The sequence below is a fragment of the Vulpes lagopus genome, chromosome 2 (assembly GCF_018345385.1).
Source record: "Vulpes lagopus strain Blue_001 chromosome 2, ASM1834538v1, whole genome shotgun sequence".
Taxonomy (NCBI): Eukaryota; Metazoa; Chordata; class Mammalia; order Carnivora; family Canidae; genus Vulpes; species Vulpes lagopus.
Genome location: NC_054825.1, coordinates 102,118,380 through 102,135,593, shown reverse-complemented (window position 1 = coordinate 102,135,593; position 17,214 = coordinate 102,118,380). Strand labels below are relative to the sequence as shown.

The following is a 17,214-nucleotide window of genomic DNA, read 5'->3' as shown; positions in this document are numbered from 1 at the left end:
TAAATAGGAAGGCATTTGGTTCACTGCACACATCATATGTAAGTGATACATGCCTCATGATCTACTCCCTAGCATCCATTCCACCACAGTTCGAGAGGTCCATCCAAAGTGTCTTCATTAATACTGACCTCAGGCTCTAGCACAGTTACTACCCCTGATCCATAACCTACACTAGGCCTGCAAATATAAAAAAGTACCAACACTGAAAACCATAACAAAAAATTTAACTCCAGTTGTTTTCTATTCTGGCCTTTCTCTACTGAAACTGTTTTCTTACATGTAGACTTTCTAATTTAGTAATAATCAACCAGAAAAGAAAAACATAGAAACTGTCAAATTCCACTTAAACTAGTTCTGTAAGTAAGGAGGTAGCCACCAATACTAGATATCAGGTACTGATATCTGCTGGCACCCACATCCTGTATTCATTCTCCCTCTGCAGCTTTTGCGCTCCATCTGCGTGCCCGCCCCGGGGGTGAGTCTTGCCTCATAGCCCATGGAAAAAGAGGTGGAGACAGGAATATAAGCTTGGAGATATTTCTTGTTGTCCTTTGTACAATGTGAAGATGACACAGGGTTACATTTCTACACCAGTGTAATGAATTTTATATAACATTTATACTTAAATGGTGTGGTTTATTGCAAGCATTAAGATAAAAAAAAATTAGGCATATTATCCTCTAGAAGAGCCAGAACAGGGCAGCCTAGTCTGGAGGTCACCTATAGATCCAGTGAGCAAATGCAGTAAGCCTCTCAGAATCTAGAAGTTCTGCTGACCTCCTTCTCGGTTCCACTTTGCTCTGCCACTAGCTGGTCAAACACAGTCCCGTAATCCTCGTAGATCTTCTGCATCTCGTTGATGTGGCTCGCTACTTTTTCCATTGCCTTTAGTGCTTCTGAAAAATATGAAATTATTTTATAAATTTTGTTTAAGTCCTACCAACAGCAGTAATGAAGCAGCTCAGGATTCAAGACCAGTTCTTATTAACGGAAGCACCATACTCCGCTGCAGCCCAGCAGCCTAGTGTACTCCAGTCATGATGAAGAACAGCAGAATGATCTCCCACCTCCAGTTCTCTTTTAAATGAGGCAAAACACAGGTAAAAAGTATCACTAATAATAACAGCTAACGCTGATCAAGCACCTTCTATTCGGCAGGTTCTTTGGCAGGTGGTCTATGTTCGTCATTTCATCCCCACAGTAACTCAGTGACTGTAGGAACTGTAGTCAATCCCATTTCGCAGATGAGGAAACTGAGATGCAGAAGGGTTAGGTATTTTGCCAGACTTCTGAAGAGAGAAATAAGTGGAGCCAAGACTGGCCAGTGGGATACCTACCCTTAAATTCTGCTTCTCTTCTGGGCCAACTGTGAACAACAACATTTGTTAGCAAGAACTTACCAATATCTCTGTAAATGCCCCAAATGACCAGAGCAACTGTTTGCATTTATACATGGTGCTTATTTATAATTTTCTACTTGGGTGTGCTAGAGACAAAATGATTTTGGCAAAGTCAAAAAGCAAAATTTCAGGTTACCTATAAATTTAGTATTTTTCGTATTTCGTCCTCTTGATTCAGTATTTTAGTTCAGTTTGGAGGGAAGTTTGGAAGGCAGTTCTTGACCCACTTAAACATCATCTTGATGAAAAAGGACATTTTCACACATTGTCTGAATATTAATCATAATTTGTAGCAGTTATTTGTAGAATTTAAATTCCATGTTAAAAAATTGTTACTTATTATGAAAGTATGCTTGTCATAGAAAAAGGAGCCAGTCTGACATCCTTTTCACTGTTGATTATTCAGTAATACTAATACTTACTAATAAATTTGTTACTCTACCCAGGTATTTTATTACAGGTAACTTAACCAGACCACCTAGTTTTCACATGTAGAAGACAAATCACTATATCTCTCTCATGCAAACACAACAGCTCTTTAAAGGATACTCTACTTACACTATCAAATTGAGGGGCTTTGTGTATTTGATAAATTGTATCTTAGGCCAGTAATTTCTGAGGTTACAGCATCGGCTGTAAAGCATAACCTGTTACTAGGAGTTGGGTTGTGGAGCTGGGCTCTGCTCTGAAATCCCCACAAGGTGGAGCCTCACCCAATGGATTTGATCAGCAGCACTGGGCAGCAGGCAACACAAAAACTCACAAGGTGGTAGGGAAAGAGGCCCCATGTCAGTTCTGGCAGGACAGTTCTGCTAACTGAGACCCAAAGTAATGGATTTCAAATCACTGAGCTCAAATACGTACTTTAAAAAATGAAAATGGAACCATCCCTCCAGAGGGGTGGCTTGGAGCTACTCCAAAGACAAAATTTTGCCAAAGAACTCTGCCCACCTAAAGTGATGGCCATAGAGCTAGCTATTTTCACAGAGTAAAATTATATCTAAGCTTAATAATCAGAGTACTGAGGAACATCTGAGAATGTGAAAGGAGGAGGGGGGCTCTAGAGAAGAAGGGTCCCGTAGACTTGGCGGCTGTCACATTCAGTCTGCAGAAAGTTTTCTTACCTGTTAGGTGATAGTGCTCCTCACTCTCGTGGTCTGTCAGCGACACGAGCTCCTTGAGCAGCAGAGGGTACTTGAGCACTCTCTGAACTGGCTTGATGAGGTAGGACTCCAGCGTGGAGGAATGCTGCTTGGTAGGATTCCGGGCATCCAGAAAAGCCTTGAAGGCTTTATCAGTTTTAGCTACAAGCAGGTGGATAAAAGACCCTTAGAAGAGCACAGCAGGATGAATTAAACCCTACTTCATTTAGTTTTTAATGGAGTCATAGATCATCCACTTCTGCCGTGTTGCTAATGCCTGTTCTTTATAAAAACCCAAATACTTCAGTGGGTCAAGCACCCAGCTGTCAACATGGATTCAGCATCACAGCCTGTGGCAAATTCCATGAAAAAAAGGAGCTTACTAGGCTGTCTACACAGTATAGTCTGTACACTAAAGAGGAACACCAAGTTGAAATGTAGAAATGTCTGACTTTAAAGGCAGATTCACATGCAAACCCATGAGACATTGTGAGAGGTGCCTAAAAAGTGAGCTTCAGCCAATTCAGAAAGCCACAGAACAGTATTATCCAGACCCTACACCTACCCTTCAAAACAATCATATAGCAAAATAAACTAGTATTTTTTTCCCTACTGTCCTCCCACAGATTAATTTATTCTATACGCTTAGGGACTTATTTCCTTTTAAAATAAATTGATAAGCACTGCAGCCTTCACCTCCATGGCTCTGAGCCATCTAGTGCCACCAGATGTGACCTTCAGACCTCTACGGGCAGGGAAATCTACCTGTGTCCAGTGTCTGACATTATGAAGGAGGCACACAGGAACCCAACCCCTTCTTGTTTTGAGAGTGCTAGTGGGGGTACCAGTTGCTGCTTTGGATTCCACTTGCTGACAATGGTTGACCAGCCATTTGTAATTCAGCCAATTTGAATGAAATTACACCCTTATTTGGGGTTTTGTCACTAAGGCAAAAATTTACAACTTCTAGGAGATGCAGTACCATTTTGAATGTGACCACCAGACAAAGTGGATGGTGAGATGATCCTTCAGAACTGAGCAAAGGATTGATATGCTTTAATTTTATGGCATATTGTCAGTAAGAAGGTGTTCCTGGAAGGAAATGCCGATGGAGTCAGATCTCTTTTTAAGTAAGTAGAGGAGATGGATTTTGGCTGGCATTTGTTCACTTAAAGCACTTTAAGACTCCATTCTTAACTTTGAGCCTGCTCTTCTACAATACTGTAAAGATCCAGATTTCAACCAAATGGCAGAGATGCATCAGCGGAACTGGCTAAATGCTCTGAGTGTTGGGATAAACTTTACATGCCTTCCATGGTACCGTGGAGAGACTGTTCCCTGGTTTTGAGAAAGAAACACTGAAGGGCAACCTTCAGACCCTATTGGACGATGCCACTTAGAAGTGTATAATGACAGCAGGGGAAGGGGCTCGGAATTTACCTTGGCTGCTACTGCCCTGTTGATGTAATTTAAAAAGTTCAAATACAGACGTCTCCCTAAACATTTGCCACTGTCACAGAAGAGAGCCCTGGTTCCCTGGCTTCGAGAGAGCTGGCAAATCATAATGGGAGTGAACCGCATGAGGCCATCTGTAGTTCTAAAGAAGGCATCCAAGCCCTGGGGGAAGTCATCTTTATCCAAGAAATGTATGACATTGTAATAGTTCAGGCTTTAGGAGGTTCCTGTCTTGTTCCCTGGTTCCCATAAGGGAACGCAGGGGGCCTGGTAACCTTTTCTGGACAGTTCAGATGAACGTCAACAGGAGTACATGTATTTCCCTAAGACACCTTCCAGTGTCAAGCCTCCCTGAAACTCTGAGGACCTGCACCTGTGTGTCTGCTCTCTGTGCACACTGCATCATCGCTGCTCCCAACCTTCAGTCCTGTGCCTACATCGCTGATTCTCCCTCTTACCTCTGCCACCACAGGTGAGAATTACAATGGATAGAAAAACTTCCGAGAGACACAAATTTGAGAATTTGAATCTCAGAGGTGTGGGCAACAGAAAGAAGCCTCCAGTAACAGAATGGCATCAGGTGAACCAACATTCTTGGTGTGGGCATTACAGGAATAGACTGAACCACCACAGTGAGGGTGATGGTGGCCCCAAACTCCCTACAGTATGTGTGGACCTGAACAAGGTCATGGCTGCCATCACATCTTCAAATGCACTTCCCCAGCTGGGCCAACTGACCAGCCCATTCCTGAAAGCCCAGGCGGCATGATGCACTGGCCCTGTGCCTGAACCAACCCACGGCACGGGGCCTCCGGCACCCAGGCACCTCTCTCAGCCCCACAGAGTAACGTCTGGCATTGGCACTAAAGGGGAGAGTAACGAGGTCAACCACATAGGTCTGCCTGGGCTTCAAAAAAATAAAGGCTTCCGTTAAAAAGCCAATAAAATAAACGATAAAAATGTAGAGGGATGAAAAGTACTTCGGGGACAGGATGTGGGCTGCTGAGTGTTTTCCTGGCTTCCTCAAAAAGACCTTAACTTTAGTTAATACACTGCTTCAGTTCACAGTGGCTCCCCAAGCCTACGAAGGTTAACGAGAAAGGAAGAAAACGGCATACATTCTTTCCTGTCCTCTTCCAGTGGTTGGTGGTTCCCAGTGTTTAGATCAAGGAATGTGGGAAAAAAAAAAAAAATCCAGAGGTAATTTAACAGCAAAGTGACACATGGCAGAGAAACATCTCTGCTCTTAGGACACATGTTCACTGTTACCAATAAACTGAAATAAACTGAGAATTTGCCCTTTTAATGTCTGTTAATTTAAAGGTAAAGAATGGAACATGATCCATTAAACTGCACTTATCTCTATTAAATGCAAATTCACGGTTAACAGTTTTTAAAAAAGCATAGCTAAAAGGTATGAACAACTTACCTCGCTCTAGAACCTTCTGTACTTTAATATGATTAGCACAGAATCCGCTGTACAGTTTAAAATGGTCCGCGTAATAAAGGAAAGAGCCTCCAAGGGAAAACAGTAATTTCTAGAAGGGGAGGGAAAAGTCACATTGTAGATGCTTTAATCAATGTCTGCTGGCTCTGGCATGGCATCTGACTGCTTTGGTGCATCCATGGCATCTGTCTTTCAGATACCAGAGCACTAATGCCTCGGAGAAATCACCAAATGAAATAAACCCAGGACTGCCCCACTTTCACAGCAGACGGAGAACAGCCTGGCATTCCCTGAGCAGATCTTTAGTTTGATTGAAAGCTTTCTGGCAGCAGAGCCTACTGACACCACGGGCAATCAAAGGACAAGAACGAAAGTTCTACAAAAATACATCTGACAAAGTGGGATATGGATGATGTGAGAGGATAATTAATCAAGCCAACTCTCCGTTACTCGGGACAAATGCTTCTGTCTGCACACTGCCCTGTCCTCTTTCTTCTGTCTTGCATCTGATTCCCTGAAGGGGCTCCTCACCAGTCATTGATGCTCACACTGGAGACTGGGCTCCGTAGAAGAACCACTGACCTAGGTTTTGCATCCCAGCCTTGTTTGACCATGAAGGTGAAAGATTAGATGCAGGGGTAGGTGCTCCTGCTTCGGAAGCAAACTCCCTACACACCCTTCAGTAGATCTGAGCAAAGTGTGGTGGACATGGTCAACCACCAAGCAGACTCTACGTAAGTTGTGCCACCCAGACATCTGATTACCAGAACCACTCAAGATAAAAATGCAGCCTTCTTTTACCGCCTGGCAGAGGAAAACTGTGCAATGAAAGCACTGAATTTACCTTGTTAATAGGCAAGGGACAGCAATTTCTCTTTCAAGAGAAAGTTCTGTACTCTATCCACCTTTTTTTGCTTTAAACTCAAGTCCAAAATACTTACTCTGAACTGTGAAGGAGTCTCAAGGATATTAAAGTCAGATGATGCTGAAAGCCCATCCTCCAGAGTCTCTAGAAACACCTTTTGAAATTCAAGCATCTCTGGCAAACTTCCAAAAAGTGACTCCATCTATATGAAGGCCAGGATTGAAAAGAGGACATCAGCAATGAAGACCCAGAGAACACTTTAATCCCAGAGGCACAGACTAATCCCAAATTGTTTACCAAGAAGCAGACAGAACTAAATCCTTGAAAGAAGGCAGCATGTTCACTCCGAGACATAGTTTATACGCAGAGTTTTTATAGCTCTGGTTCTGGGAATTCTAAAATAACTTTATAAATGGGTCATTTTTTGGGATTCAAATTGTTGAAAAATGGAAGTCAGCAGAAAAGATCTAATTCCTGATATTTAACATTGTCAAGTCATGAATTAAAGAATAACTTTTGGCCACACCTTCCTCTTAAAAAAGGACATCAAGTATCTTGCATGGGTAAACTCTTGCTGCTGCAGAGGCCACATTAAAAAGGGTTTGAAGGAGTCCATGCCTGAGTCCCTCTGATGATCCAGAAGTCCTGGATGTTTTTTTGGGGATCAGCAGATAAAACCTCTGGGGAGGCCCACTAAAGAACAAACAGAGACTAATGTGTGTGTTAGCAGATAGGGGGAAGGGGACCGATTACCTCATCTTGGGTGAGAAAGGTCTCATTTTGAAGTGGCTCCAGGTATAATTCAAAGAGGCAGCTCAGATCCTGAAAGATGGAAGAAAAGATTCTTCATCGTGCGTGTCTCCAAAATATCCAAGAATTTCCAGCAACCCTGACCACAGCTCCAGACTCCCACTGGGAACGATGGATTTCAAGTCTTGTTAAAATTCATGACCCTAAAAGTGGTTGCTAGTATTTCTGATGGAATTCACAGAGGCTAATACCACAGTGCACTCAGCAGCTGGACCACTGATTCTGCTTAGACAGCCTGGTGGCAGAGCCTGGCTCTTTCTGTGGACAAGTGCAGCGGGAACATCTACCTGCCTGCGGAGAAGGGGAGTTCTGACGAGGCACCCCTGTTGGGCATGACCAGCTCACCTCGCCGCCTCCTGTGCATCAGGGAGCATGGTAACAGCCCCACCATGGAGCTGAGAAGGACAGGACAAGATCTGGGAAGCTCTTCAACTTTGGGGTTGGCACGTTAGCAGAATTTCAAACTCCCATATTTGAATACAAGAAAAAATTTTCAAAGATTAAATGCAGTCATAATTTATAATCTAGGCCATATTTGACTCCAGTAAATTGGGCTCCAACAGTATAAAATAGTGGGAGTAGACTGCGTTTATAAAACTCTTTAGATAATGGGTTTATGTAATAATTTGAAGCTAAGACCAGTGTATAATTTTGTAATAGGAAAGATTTTTTGTTTCATTTATTCTGAAGAATTTTAAGTATGAAAACGCTTATAAGTAATTGATTACAAAGTCCACTACTTTGCTCCCTCATTTTACAATGGAGAACTGAAGAGCTCTGTAAGAGCCCGAAGCCTCCAGAACCTTATGGCATAGGTCCTGGGAGCCAGTGGACAGGCCTGTGATGCCTTTTACTGTGTCACAGTGAACAGCTCCCTGGCCTTCCCTCCCTCACCATCTTCCACAGCAACCGCCTCAGAGCAGAGAGATGTGAGAAGTTACTGAACTGTATTTCAGGGAACACACCAATGCTGAAAATTCCAAGTTGCATGCAGGGATCAAGGTTAGATGAACAAGAAGTAAAAATCCCGTGTTAAACGTCAGCCACAAAAAGAAATTACAAAATAAAAATGGTGTGTGTGTGTGTGAATCACAATAGGCACCCGGTGCTGGTTATTTGGTCAGACAGTGACGGGCTGCCCTCATTCCTCGTGCCGGCTGGTGCTGCTCAGGAGGACTTACACCAAGAGCAGGGGGGCTCTGAGCCGCGGCGCCAGACAGCTGCAGCCCTAAGAAAACAAATGCAGGTTTCTTGCAGAGAGAAGGGTCCTCTTTGTGTAGCTCACCCAGAACATCCACCTTGACACTCCACCAGCATCTCAGTGCGACAACCCTCCCGGTGCACTGGGGCCCAACAGTAAAACAGAGCATTGACAGCAGCAACAGAAACTGCACTCCGCCCTCGACTCAGTGGGTGAAAGCTCATGAACACCCTCCCTCAAAAGGTCAGAGGGTCTCCAAAGCCTCAAACCGCACGACACACAAAGGGGCTTCGGGAAAGCCATCGTGATCACAGGGTGATCCAGAAATCTAGTCTGCACTCCCTGATGTTCACGTCATCTCCCCACATTAGATATGGGACGAGACATAATGGGATTTGAAATTCAGCAGTCCACTCTATAGCTTTTCCTTCTCCCCTATGGGATCAAAAGAGGAGCTCTGCAGAGTTCTCCTGGGCTACCTGTGAACAGGCCTTCGGCCGAGTCCGGATAAAACGGCAGTAACGTTAATGAAAGGGGAAGCTCAGATCTGCCCTGTGGAGAAAGCTGATAGCTGTGCGTGCATGTGTGTGTGCACACGTGCACGCATGCTGGAACAAGGGCACACCGGTGAGAGGGGGAGTTGGAGGGCACCACCCAAGGCCACAGCACCCCACTGAGGCGGAGCGCGGGGGATTCTCAGCCCACCGCCTGTGCCATGCTCCCAGCGACTGGCCAGCCAGGGGGCTACGGTAGCGCCAGGCTCCAGCAGACACTTACACAGAACAACTCTCCTCCTTCCCAGGTGCCGGTATTTGCCACAGAATGTCTCTCCAACTACTCACTGGGGGCCTCAGAGAAAAGTAAGTGAATTCTCCGGGTACCGAAGATTCTTGGCACCTACCGCTCCGTGCCGGGGTGGGAGCGGCCCTGTGTGGGACCTGTCCTATGTGGCGACCTCCACCAGGCAGGTCTGGGGGCCGCACCGACGGCTGCTTGTGAGCAAGCTGCTCCCCGGGGCCTCATCCCCTAAAGTTACCCCCAGCCCTCTCTTCCCACAGCACAGACTCCCTTCCCACGGACTGCAGATGACAAACCAGAACATCTGTTTCCATAGCGAAAGCTGCCTTGGTAACAACATGAGCGGAGAGTCGAATTCTTCCCCAAGTCCTCTCAGCTCGTCCGCCCTGTCACCCTCTTGGGCAGCAATCCCAAGGGCAGCTCCACCATGAGCTGGTGTTCTGGGCAGATGTGGCCTGGGGACCCCTGCCGACACGCAGTTGGTCTCCACAGGGAGACCGAGCAGGCAAGAACGCGCACCGTCTCCCGTTACCTTCACGTAGGACTTCTCCGTGTCCATCAGCTCCTGGATGACTTTCCGGAGGCGATCTGCATCAGAGAGGTGGCGAGCCAGCGGCCTTGGAGGTGGGTCCCGAGACCCCCTAGGCCCTTCCATGCCGTTACTCTGCGTGTCGTTGAAACTCCTACACAGCACGGTGATCTGCTCTGCACTCTGAGAGACGGCGAGACGGGGAAAATAACGTACAGGACGTGCTCCATTATTATCAGCCAGACAGTGTTTAATTTACCCTTGCCCAGCACCCTCTCAGCAGCCTCACAGGGGCAAAAATCAAGGGCAAGTGGTCTCAGTCGTGTCAAACGAGTCTGGCTGTCATTTAAGATAACGGTGTAAAGATATGAGCTCAGTGCGGACACATAATGCTTTGTCTTTTGTTGTCCTAAGAGCTGAGAGATGGTTCTTATGTACTGAAACTAAAAAACAACGTATGGGACTAGCCATCGGTTTGAGGGTGCTCTGAAACCAAGCTTGAGGCTTCCTAAGAGCACACTGAGGAGCCTCCCATACAGAAGAGCCCTGGGAGCCTCCAGAGTGGCGTGGCACCCCAAGGATTTTCGGATGGCGAGGCCACCAGGGGCTTGCAGTTCTGCAGTCTCGCGCCACGCAGAATAGCAGTGGAAAGGTTAGAGCTGTTGTGCGTCCCAGGGATGGGGGTGAAGGTAGGGTCATGCCCCCTATCTTGTGGGGTGCAGGGCCCCTGGGGAGGGCCCACAGGGCAGCAGGTGACACAGCAAAGGCAGTGACTACCAGAGAGGAAGGATAAATGGGCTTCGTGGGAACTTCACCATGACAGTGGGAATGAAATCACACAAACTGAGGGACAAGAAGAGTGGCTGTCACCCCGCCTACCGGCGGCCCCCGGGACTGACAGCCTTCAGAATAAGTTCCTATGTGGACTGAAACACAGTCTTCTCAAGGGGAGCCCGTCTGTACAGTCCTGCCTGAGGCCAGTGGTTGCAAGTCTCAGGTGTGTCTCCTCCTGTAGGCTTCCCGAGTGCCTGGTGTGTCATCAGATTACGCTCAGTGTCTTTTTACTTAACCTGTCTCCTTCCGTCCCACACCCAAACAAGCTCCAGCCCTTCCGACCACCCACCAGTGTGTAAGCCTGCCATGGGCAGGGGCCGTGCCTTTCCCTGTCACTGCCTTCGGGCCTGATCTCTACACTCTAGCTGCAGTAAAAAGCTGAACACACCACAACCATCTCTTAACGCTCCATCCAGCTTCTTGGGAATGCTTCAGAGCGTGAACAACTCACGTGAGCATGCTGGTCGACCACAGTGGCCTGATGCACCCTTATTATCAAAGCGGACACCTGACAAATTGGAAGCCTCGAAGCAAAAACAGGACGCTGCTGCCCTCCCTTCTTGTCTTCCTCTCTGTTCCACCCTCAACACTGATCTTCTGGCTAACCTTTTAGTTCAGTGGTCTCAAGTGGAGGCCTCCTCTAGCTCCAAAAAAGAAGAGATAATAGTTCCTGTGTGAGGAGATAATACACTTGCCAAGGTAAGAGATACTGGAGCACCACCATAGGCACTCTGGAAACCAACCCAAGCTCGTGTGGAACAGATCTGAAAGAGGTAAGACGCAGTAAACCAACAGCAGCCACTTCATTGTGTTGGGAGGCTTCGGGAAGGAGTCATATCATGGTCCTGGAAAGGACATGTGTTCCCAGGGAGAGCCACAGAATGAGCCAGAAGTACAGTGGGGAAAGAGCATCGTAATATAAAGAACCCAACTCAGGGGAGTGAAAGCAAGCCTCCTCCCCCAGCCAGATGTCTGTGATGAGAACTTCCAGATCTTGGGGCTCTTTAAATATCCGTTTCTCTTTTGTTTTCACATAAATCTTGGTGCAAAAGTTCGATCAGTCATATACTATGTACTAAGCTTTCAGCTAGATGAACAGACACAGATAATAAAAAATAATTTACTTCCAAAACAGTTCAAAGGATGAGAAAGTACTAATGATTCTCCTCTGATATATGCATTATCCACATTTTTGTTCATTAACTGTGAACACAAGCATATTTCTGGTAATGCCTGTCAGAAGACATTCATTCTGGGTAAACTTTCAAAAAATAAGAAAACAGATGTGGATCTTAAGGCTCAATCGAAATGCATCTTGATTTATCAAAAATGTCTCATTTCATGTTTAAAACATCCAAATCTTATGATTCATTACTGAAGAAATCCCAACACTGTTCAGCCATGCCCTCAAAGCCTAATGACATATAATAAAAGCCAAACAGAACAGTGCAGGCAAAAGGCAGCTTTCCTCTCTTACAGGATGGGAGCATCCTAAAGCAGCATTAAGGAATACAACCAAACCACTCCAAATTCTGTGCTCCTCCTTTCCACTGGATCTCAACCCTGGCTACACGTTAAGCTGTTTCAGGAGCTTTAAAAAATACCCATGGCTTGACCCACTCAATCAGGATCTATAGGGCCCAAGCTATGATTACTTTTTAAAAGCTTCCCAAGTGAGGCTAATGTGTGACCCATGAGAACTGCTGCTCTACCCATCAGTACAGTGAGCGATCTCCACCTTCCCAGGGGCAGGGCTGCCTTCAGCCCGACCACGCTGTCCCCAGGGTCTGCAGTGAAGGACGGCCGCGTAAAAGGTATGCGGTCTGAGCCCAGGAAACAGAGGAAGTAGTAGATAGAATCATACCCACAGAGGCCCTCATAGTCCGGGTCCAGCGCTCTATGAACTGAGCTAAACAACCCCAGATAATAATACTGAGACTCCACACTCACTTATTTGAAATCTCTATCCTGGTATTTGCACAAGCTCAGACAATATAATTTTGCAATTCTGAAAAATAACAGCCTCCAGGGCTATAGAATCTATATTAAGCTCACATATACTGCACAAAATAAGATCTGACAAAATGTACCATAAGTTAATGGCAGCTGGTGAGCTTACAGCTTTGCCTTGCTGGGATGTCAAAAATCACACCTAACAATGCAGTGTTAAAATAACGAGATTTTTAAAAATAAAGTATCTTGCCATTTTAGAAAACCAGAATTCATTTTAAGAACACTTTTGGTAAGATTAACTGGGAAAGTGAACATTAGTGGAGATTTTGGTAGCAAATGTACTTTTTAAGGTACCAAAATGAAGTGCTCAAGTGCGACAAAGTCACCGTTCTCAGGCAGAGCAGCTTGGCTACTATCTGAGGGAGGTGGTGAGGACTGCTTGGGAGCAGGAGGCAGGCACTCTAAAAGGAGACTAACCTAAAGGTGTTTCCACCTTGTATCTGCAAGAGTTGCTTAGGTGGTTACGTTGCAGTTTCTCCATTCTTAGCGACAGTCCTCAACGCTGAACTGTTAAAGGTAGAATTCTGGGTGTGTCTGAGAAGCAACTTCTAGGAACAGTGACTGGTTGGGCTATTTTCACACCCAAAACAGTGATGGGGTGAGAAGCACAGGCAAGATGCAGAGGACCAGAGTTCTATCCCGGCTCTCCCCGCAGTCGTCCGCATGATCCTGGCTCATTTCTCAGTTGACTTCCTTATTGATGGAAAAGCAGCAGGATTACCTATTCCATCAAATAACCCCTCAGATTACCAACTGGGTCAAGAATAAAAGGGAAGGTACTCGCATTTGCTGAGTACCTGCTGTATGCCAGATGGACACAGCAAGTGTTCTCCAAAATCTGCTGGCATGTAATCCTTATTATAACAGAGACTAACAGATGAGGGGTCAAGAAATGTGGCAGGGGGATGGGGGCTGTGATGGCACAGGACCATCTCCTGTCTAGCTCTGTGGGGCGCCCGCCCCTCCCGGGTATCTGGTAGAGCACAAGGCAAAGCAGATGTGCTCCCCTGCCTCTGCCCTTGTGGTCAGGACATAACAGAATCCAAACACACTCCAGGTGCCCTAGGGATGCCGCCACCAGGCCCTGGAGGCCACCTCTGCTTGGAGAAGCATATGTAGCTCCCACACATCTGCAGACAACTGCACCTGGAATGTGTACCATCCTCCCAACCCCAACGCAGAAATGCTGCTTTAAAGGCAATAGATAGGTGGTTGCAAGTCAGGGCTGGGGATGCTTGTGGATTCTGTAGCCCAATAGTCTTTGCCTGCATGGAGGAAAGAACACCCCAACTTCAAATGCACACCTCAGATCAGTATTTTCCAGTTCGTAGGTTCAGTGCTAATAATCTTGGGTTCACTGTGGGCATTTTTTATGGGAGAAAATAAAACAAATATTTTTTATGAATTCCTTTTAAAAATTAAATGAAAACAGTTTTCCCTAAAACTATGTTGTAAGGATACAGCAGTGATACTGACCAAAACAAAGTTTTTCAGGTTTTTAAGCTTATTCTAAGGCTGGCTAATCTCTGCTTCAAAATGATTTGATCTTATTTACAGATGAGGAACATCTCACTGAGTGCCTGGGCATCAAAGCACTTAAGTGCTCTCACCACAGAAACAAAACAAACAAACAAACAAAAAACCCCACAAACCTATGTGAGGTGATGGGTAAGTATGTTCATTAACTGACCGTGGTAACTATTTCACAATGTATTTGTATAACAAATCAACAAGTTGTACATTTTAAAGATACGGTTTTGTCAACCGTATCTGGATAAAACTGCGGGGGAAACAGATATCTGAAAGTTACTTTTGGTTTTGCGGTTTTCAATGTATGGCCAGGGAGACCTTTCTGCTTCCTTATACAAGGGCTGAAATGTGTCCTTCTTCCAGGAGCCCCATCTCTCAGGAGTGGCAACAAAACAACTTAGGATGATCAAACACCTTGCCCCAGCGTCTGTCTGGAGGAATGCGGGGGCAGAGCCTCCTCAAACAGGGTCTGAGATGCCCTTCTAACCCTGGTTCGGTGCAATACTCTCATCAGAAAGGTGTCGTGCCACCTTCTTCCTAGCTCGAATTAATAAAATTCGATGCCCTGGCTGTGACAACTTTGATGTTTACTGTGCTCTTATTTAGAGTTACAGCTACCCAAGGCTTTTCAATTTTGCCCTAGGATTTGGATCTTAAGAGAAAAAAAAAAAATCACACTGAGATAAGTATATCACATTATCTAGCACTATTCAGGAATGATGACTGAGATCTTGCTACTCCATGGAACATCGCGGCCACTGGCAGCCCTGCACCTGTCATCAGCCCAGTCTGGCCCCAGCTTTCCTGGCTCCACCTACAGCCCAGAGTCCTCGTGTAGGGACACCAGGTACTATAGACTTCTCTGTTTGTACTGCTTAGGCCCCAAATACTTCCAGCCTAAGAAAAGAAAAGCTGAAAAGCTCTGCATAATTTGGAGTTCTATTTCACAGGGAGATACTTAAAGGTAAATGACAGCATTTGCAGCGTGTGCTCCTTTCACTCCCTGGTTGAGAGGAAACAGATGTTAACTTAGGGGAAACTGATGTTAACTTCGGGGGAAGATCTTTAATGGTCTTGGCCAACAGCAGACCTAGCAGGAAAGATACCCTCATACTGCTTGGGTAACTGGTCCTCTGACAACATGTGGTCAGTCTGGCGGATCCCTAACTGCCACCACGTCCTTGTCTCCCTCCGTCATGCAGACCAGCTGAGACTGAGCCATCGCTGTGGAATCGAGTGCTAGTCTGGTTCACGGTCACAGGGTTTCATTATACCAGCATGCAAAGCAGAAGAACTAGGTTTCTACTACTTCTATTATCCCTAAAAAGAATGTTGGGGGAAAAAAGGAAAAAGCTTTAGACTCTGGGCAAATGGACACTTATCTTCAAGGACACTCTAGCCCTGAAAGGGTGCAGTTTCCATGGTGCGTGTTCTCACACTGTGCACTTAAAACCTCTGTGGCTCATCATCTGGAAGCTACGAGAAGCCTGTATGACTGACTAATCTGCATGCAACTATGGTGTCAGCTGTCACATCTTAGCAAATTAGTTGTCAGAAAATTCCTTAGTTTAAAAAAAAAAACTATCTAAAAATTGTACAAAGGACTTCTCAATCTACTTTGTACTACATCAAAGTCACTGACTAACTTACAGAAAGATCTAATATTATCCCCAAGTGGCCGCGGCAACAGGAATCCAGAAAGAGTGCACAGGGCTAGGTGACTTCCCCAGAAGGCTACGGAGCAGAGATGGGCTTCATCCATGGGCAGCGAGGGTGGACGGTGTCCTGCCCGGCCGGCGGCTAAACTCTGTTCCAGGCTTGCAGCTGGCAGCACCACAGCCTGCCTGCTGCCCAGAGGTTCTTGGGAGGCTAGGATGGGGCAGTGCTCAGCACCCTGGCAGGGCTGGGTGGAAGTTAAAAAACACTCACGGTGATCAATGAAATTTATATCTGGGGGACCACTTGTCTTAGTAATACAATCCCTGGATGGAAAAATCTAGGGAAATAGGTTTTTACATTTATCAAAAGGGTACAAAAAGGATGAGATGACACTCATACTGTGTTTTCTAGACCAAAGAGTTCTATTTCCAAAAGCAGAAGGGGAACGGAAACCGTAAAAGTAAATGTGAGCTTATGACACAAGAGAGCCTTTATTTTACACTGAAACATAAAGATGAATGTAACAAGTCGGGGCACAGAAACGTTCTGAAATAACACGACAGTTACCAGCGGCGGGACAGATGTGTGGCTGCCGTGCCGACCAGAGAAGACCACAATTTACCAGGAAGGTGAGGAGGTGTGTGCTTTATGCATCTCCACCACATACGAACATACACGCACAGCTTTTCTAAAAATAGAATGATATATATCACAAATGCAGTGTTAACCGAGATATTTTTATCCTTTGGCTCATTTGAATTTCCTCTTTTTCCAGTGGCTTAATTTTTGAATATTTTTCATAAATGGACTCCTTTCCTGTCACTTAAAAAAAAATGATTTGAGGTTGAAGAAGCTCAAAGTGTTCTGTTTCTATGGACACAGTGATGAACAGGCTGACACAATTCCTCCACTCATGGTGCCCCGAGTTTGGCTGGGAAGACAAACTCTGAGCAAGTAATTCAAGATGATCGACACCCGAAATGTGGGGTCCTGTGGACAGAACAGAGACCTACCCTGCTCTGAGCCGCTAACACTGACACCGGGCACTTGAGGATGAACGAGTTGTCTACACCAAGTGCAGTCTGGGGCTGGAGGGAGCACAGAGCGTGCCAGGACCTGGAGGCCAATGCAGCCGTGGCCAGAGGGCCGGGCAGAGAAGCGAGGCGGGCGGGAGCCAGAGGTGGGGCCTGGCCCTCAGCGGAGAGCAGGGGTGGGCGGCGGGGCTGGGTGATCCTGACCGCACCATGGCAATCCCTGCCACCTGCTAGGTACACGCCTGACAGAGGAGGACAAGCTGCGAGTCGTGGTGGCATTAAAGACAGGGGAGCGTGCCCCTCAAGCGAGGCAGCCCATCACCCGAGCCCCTTTTCACTACCCAAGTATACGTGCGAAGCTCACACCAAGTGTCTCAGAACACATGCTGGACCAAGATTCCTGAAACGGTTACTTTTTCCAAGACAGGAGACAAGCACACAGTCTTGGAGGTACAAGCCCAGCTGGCCATGCTGGTTCCCAGCTGTGTGGCCTTGAG

General features: G+C 46.1%; 1 protein-coding gene across 9 annotated transcripts in view; it reads right to left on the bottom strand.

Moving 5' to 3' along the window:
- TIAM2 (TIAM Rac1 associated GEF 2) overlaps positions 1–17,214 on the bottom strand; it is a 218,560-nt gene that overhangs the window by 5,714 nt on the left and 195,632 nt on the right. For 8 of the 9 annotated variants that reach the window (XM_041741210.1, XM_041741195.1, XM_041741214.1 and 5 more), the window contains 6 exons: positions 9,651–9,830; positions 7,063–7,131; positions 6,386–6,511; positions 5,427–5,535; positions 2,525–2,704; positions 778–896 (listed from right to left, as the gene is read on the bottom strand). In XM_041741210.1, the coding sequence (XP_041597144.1) occupies positions 778–896; positions 2,525–2,704; positions 5,427–5,535; positions 6,386–6,511; positions 7,063–7,131; positions 9,651–9,830 (783 nt within the window). Of the gene's footprint in view, positions 1–777; positions 897–2,524; positions 2,705–5,426; positions 5,536–6,385; positions 6,512–7,062; positions 7,132–9,650; positions 9,831–12,911; positions 14,063–17,214 lie in introns of those variants that run through there. The other variant, XM_041741241.1, reaches the window with a different exon arrangement.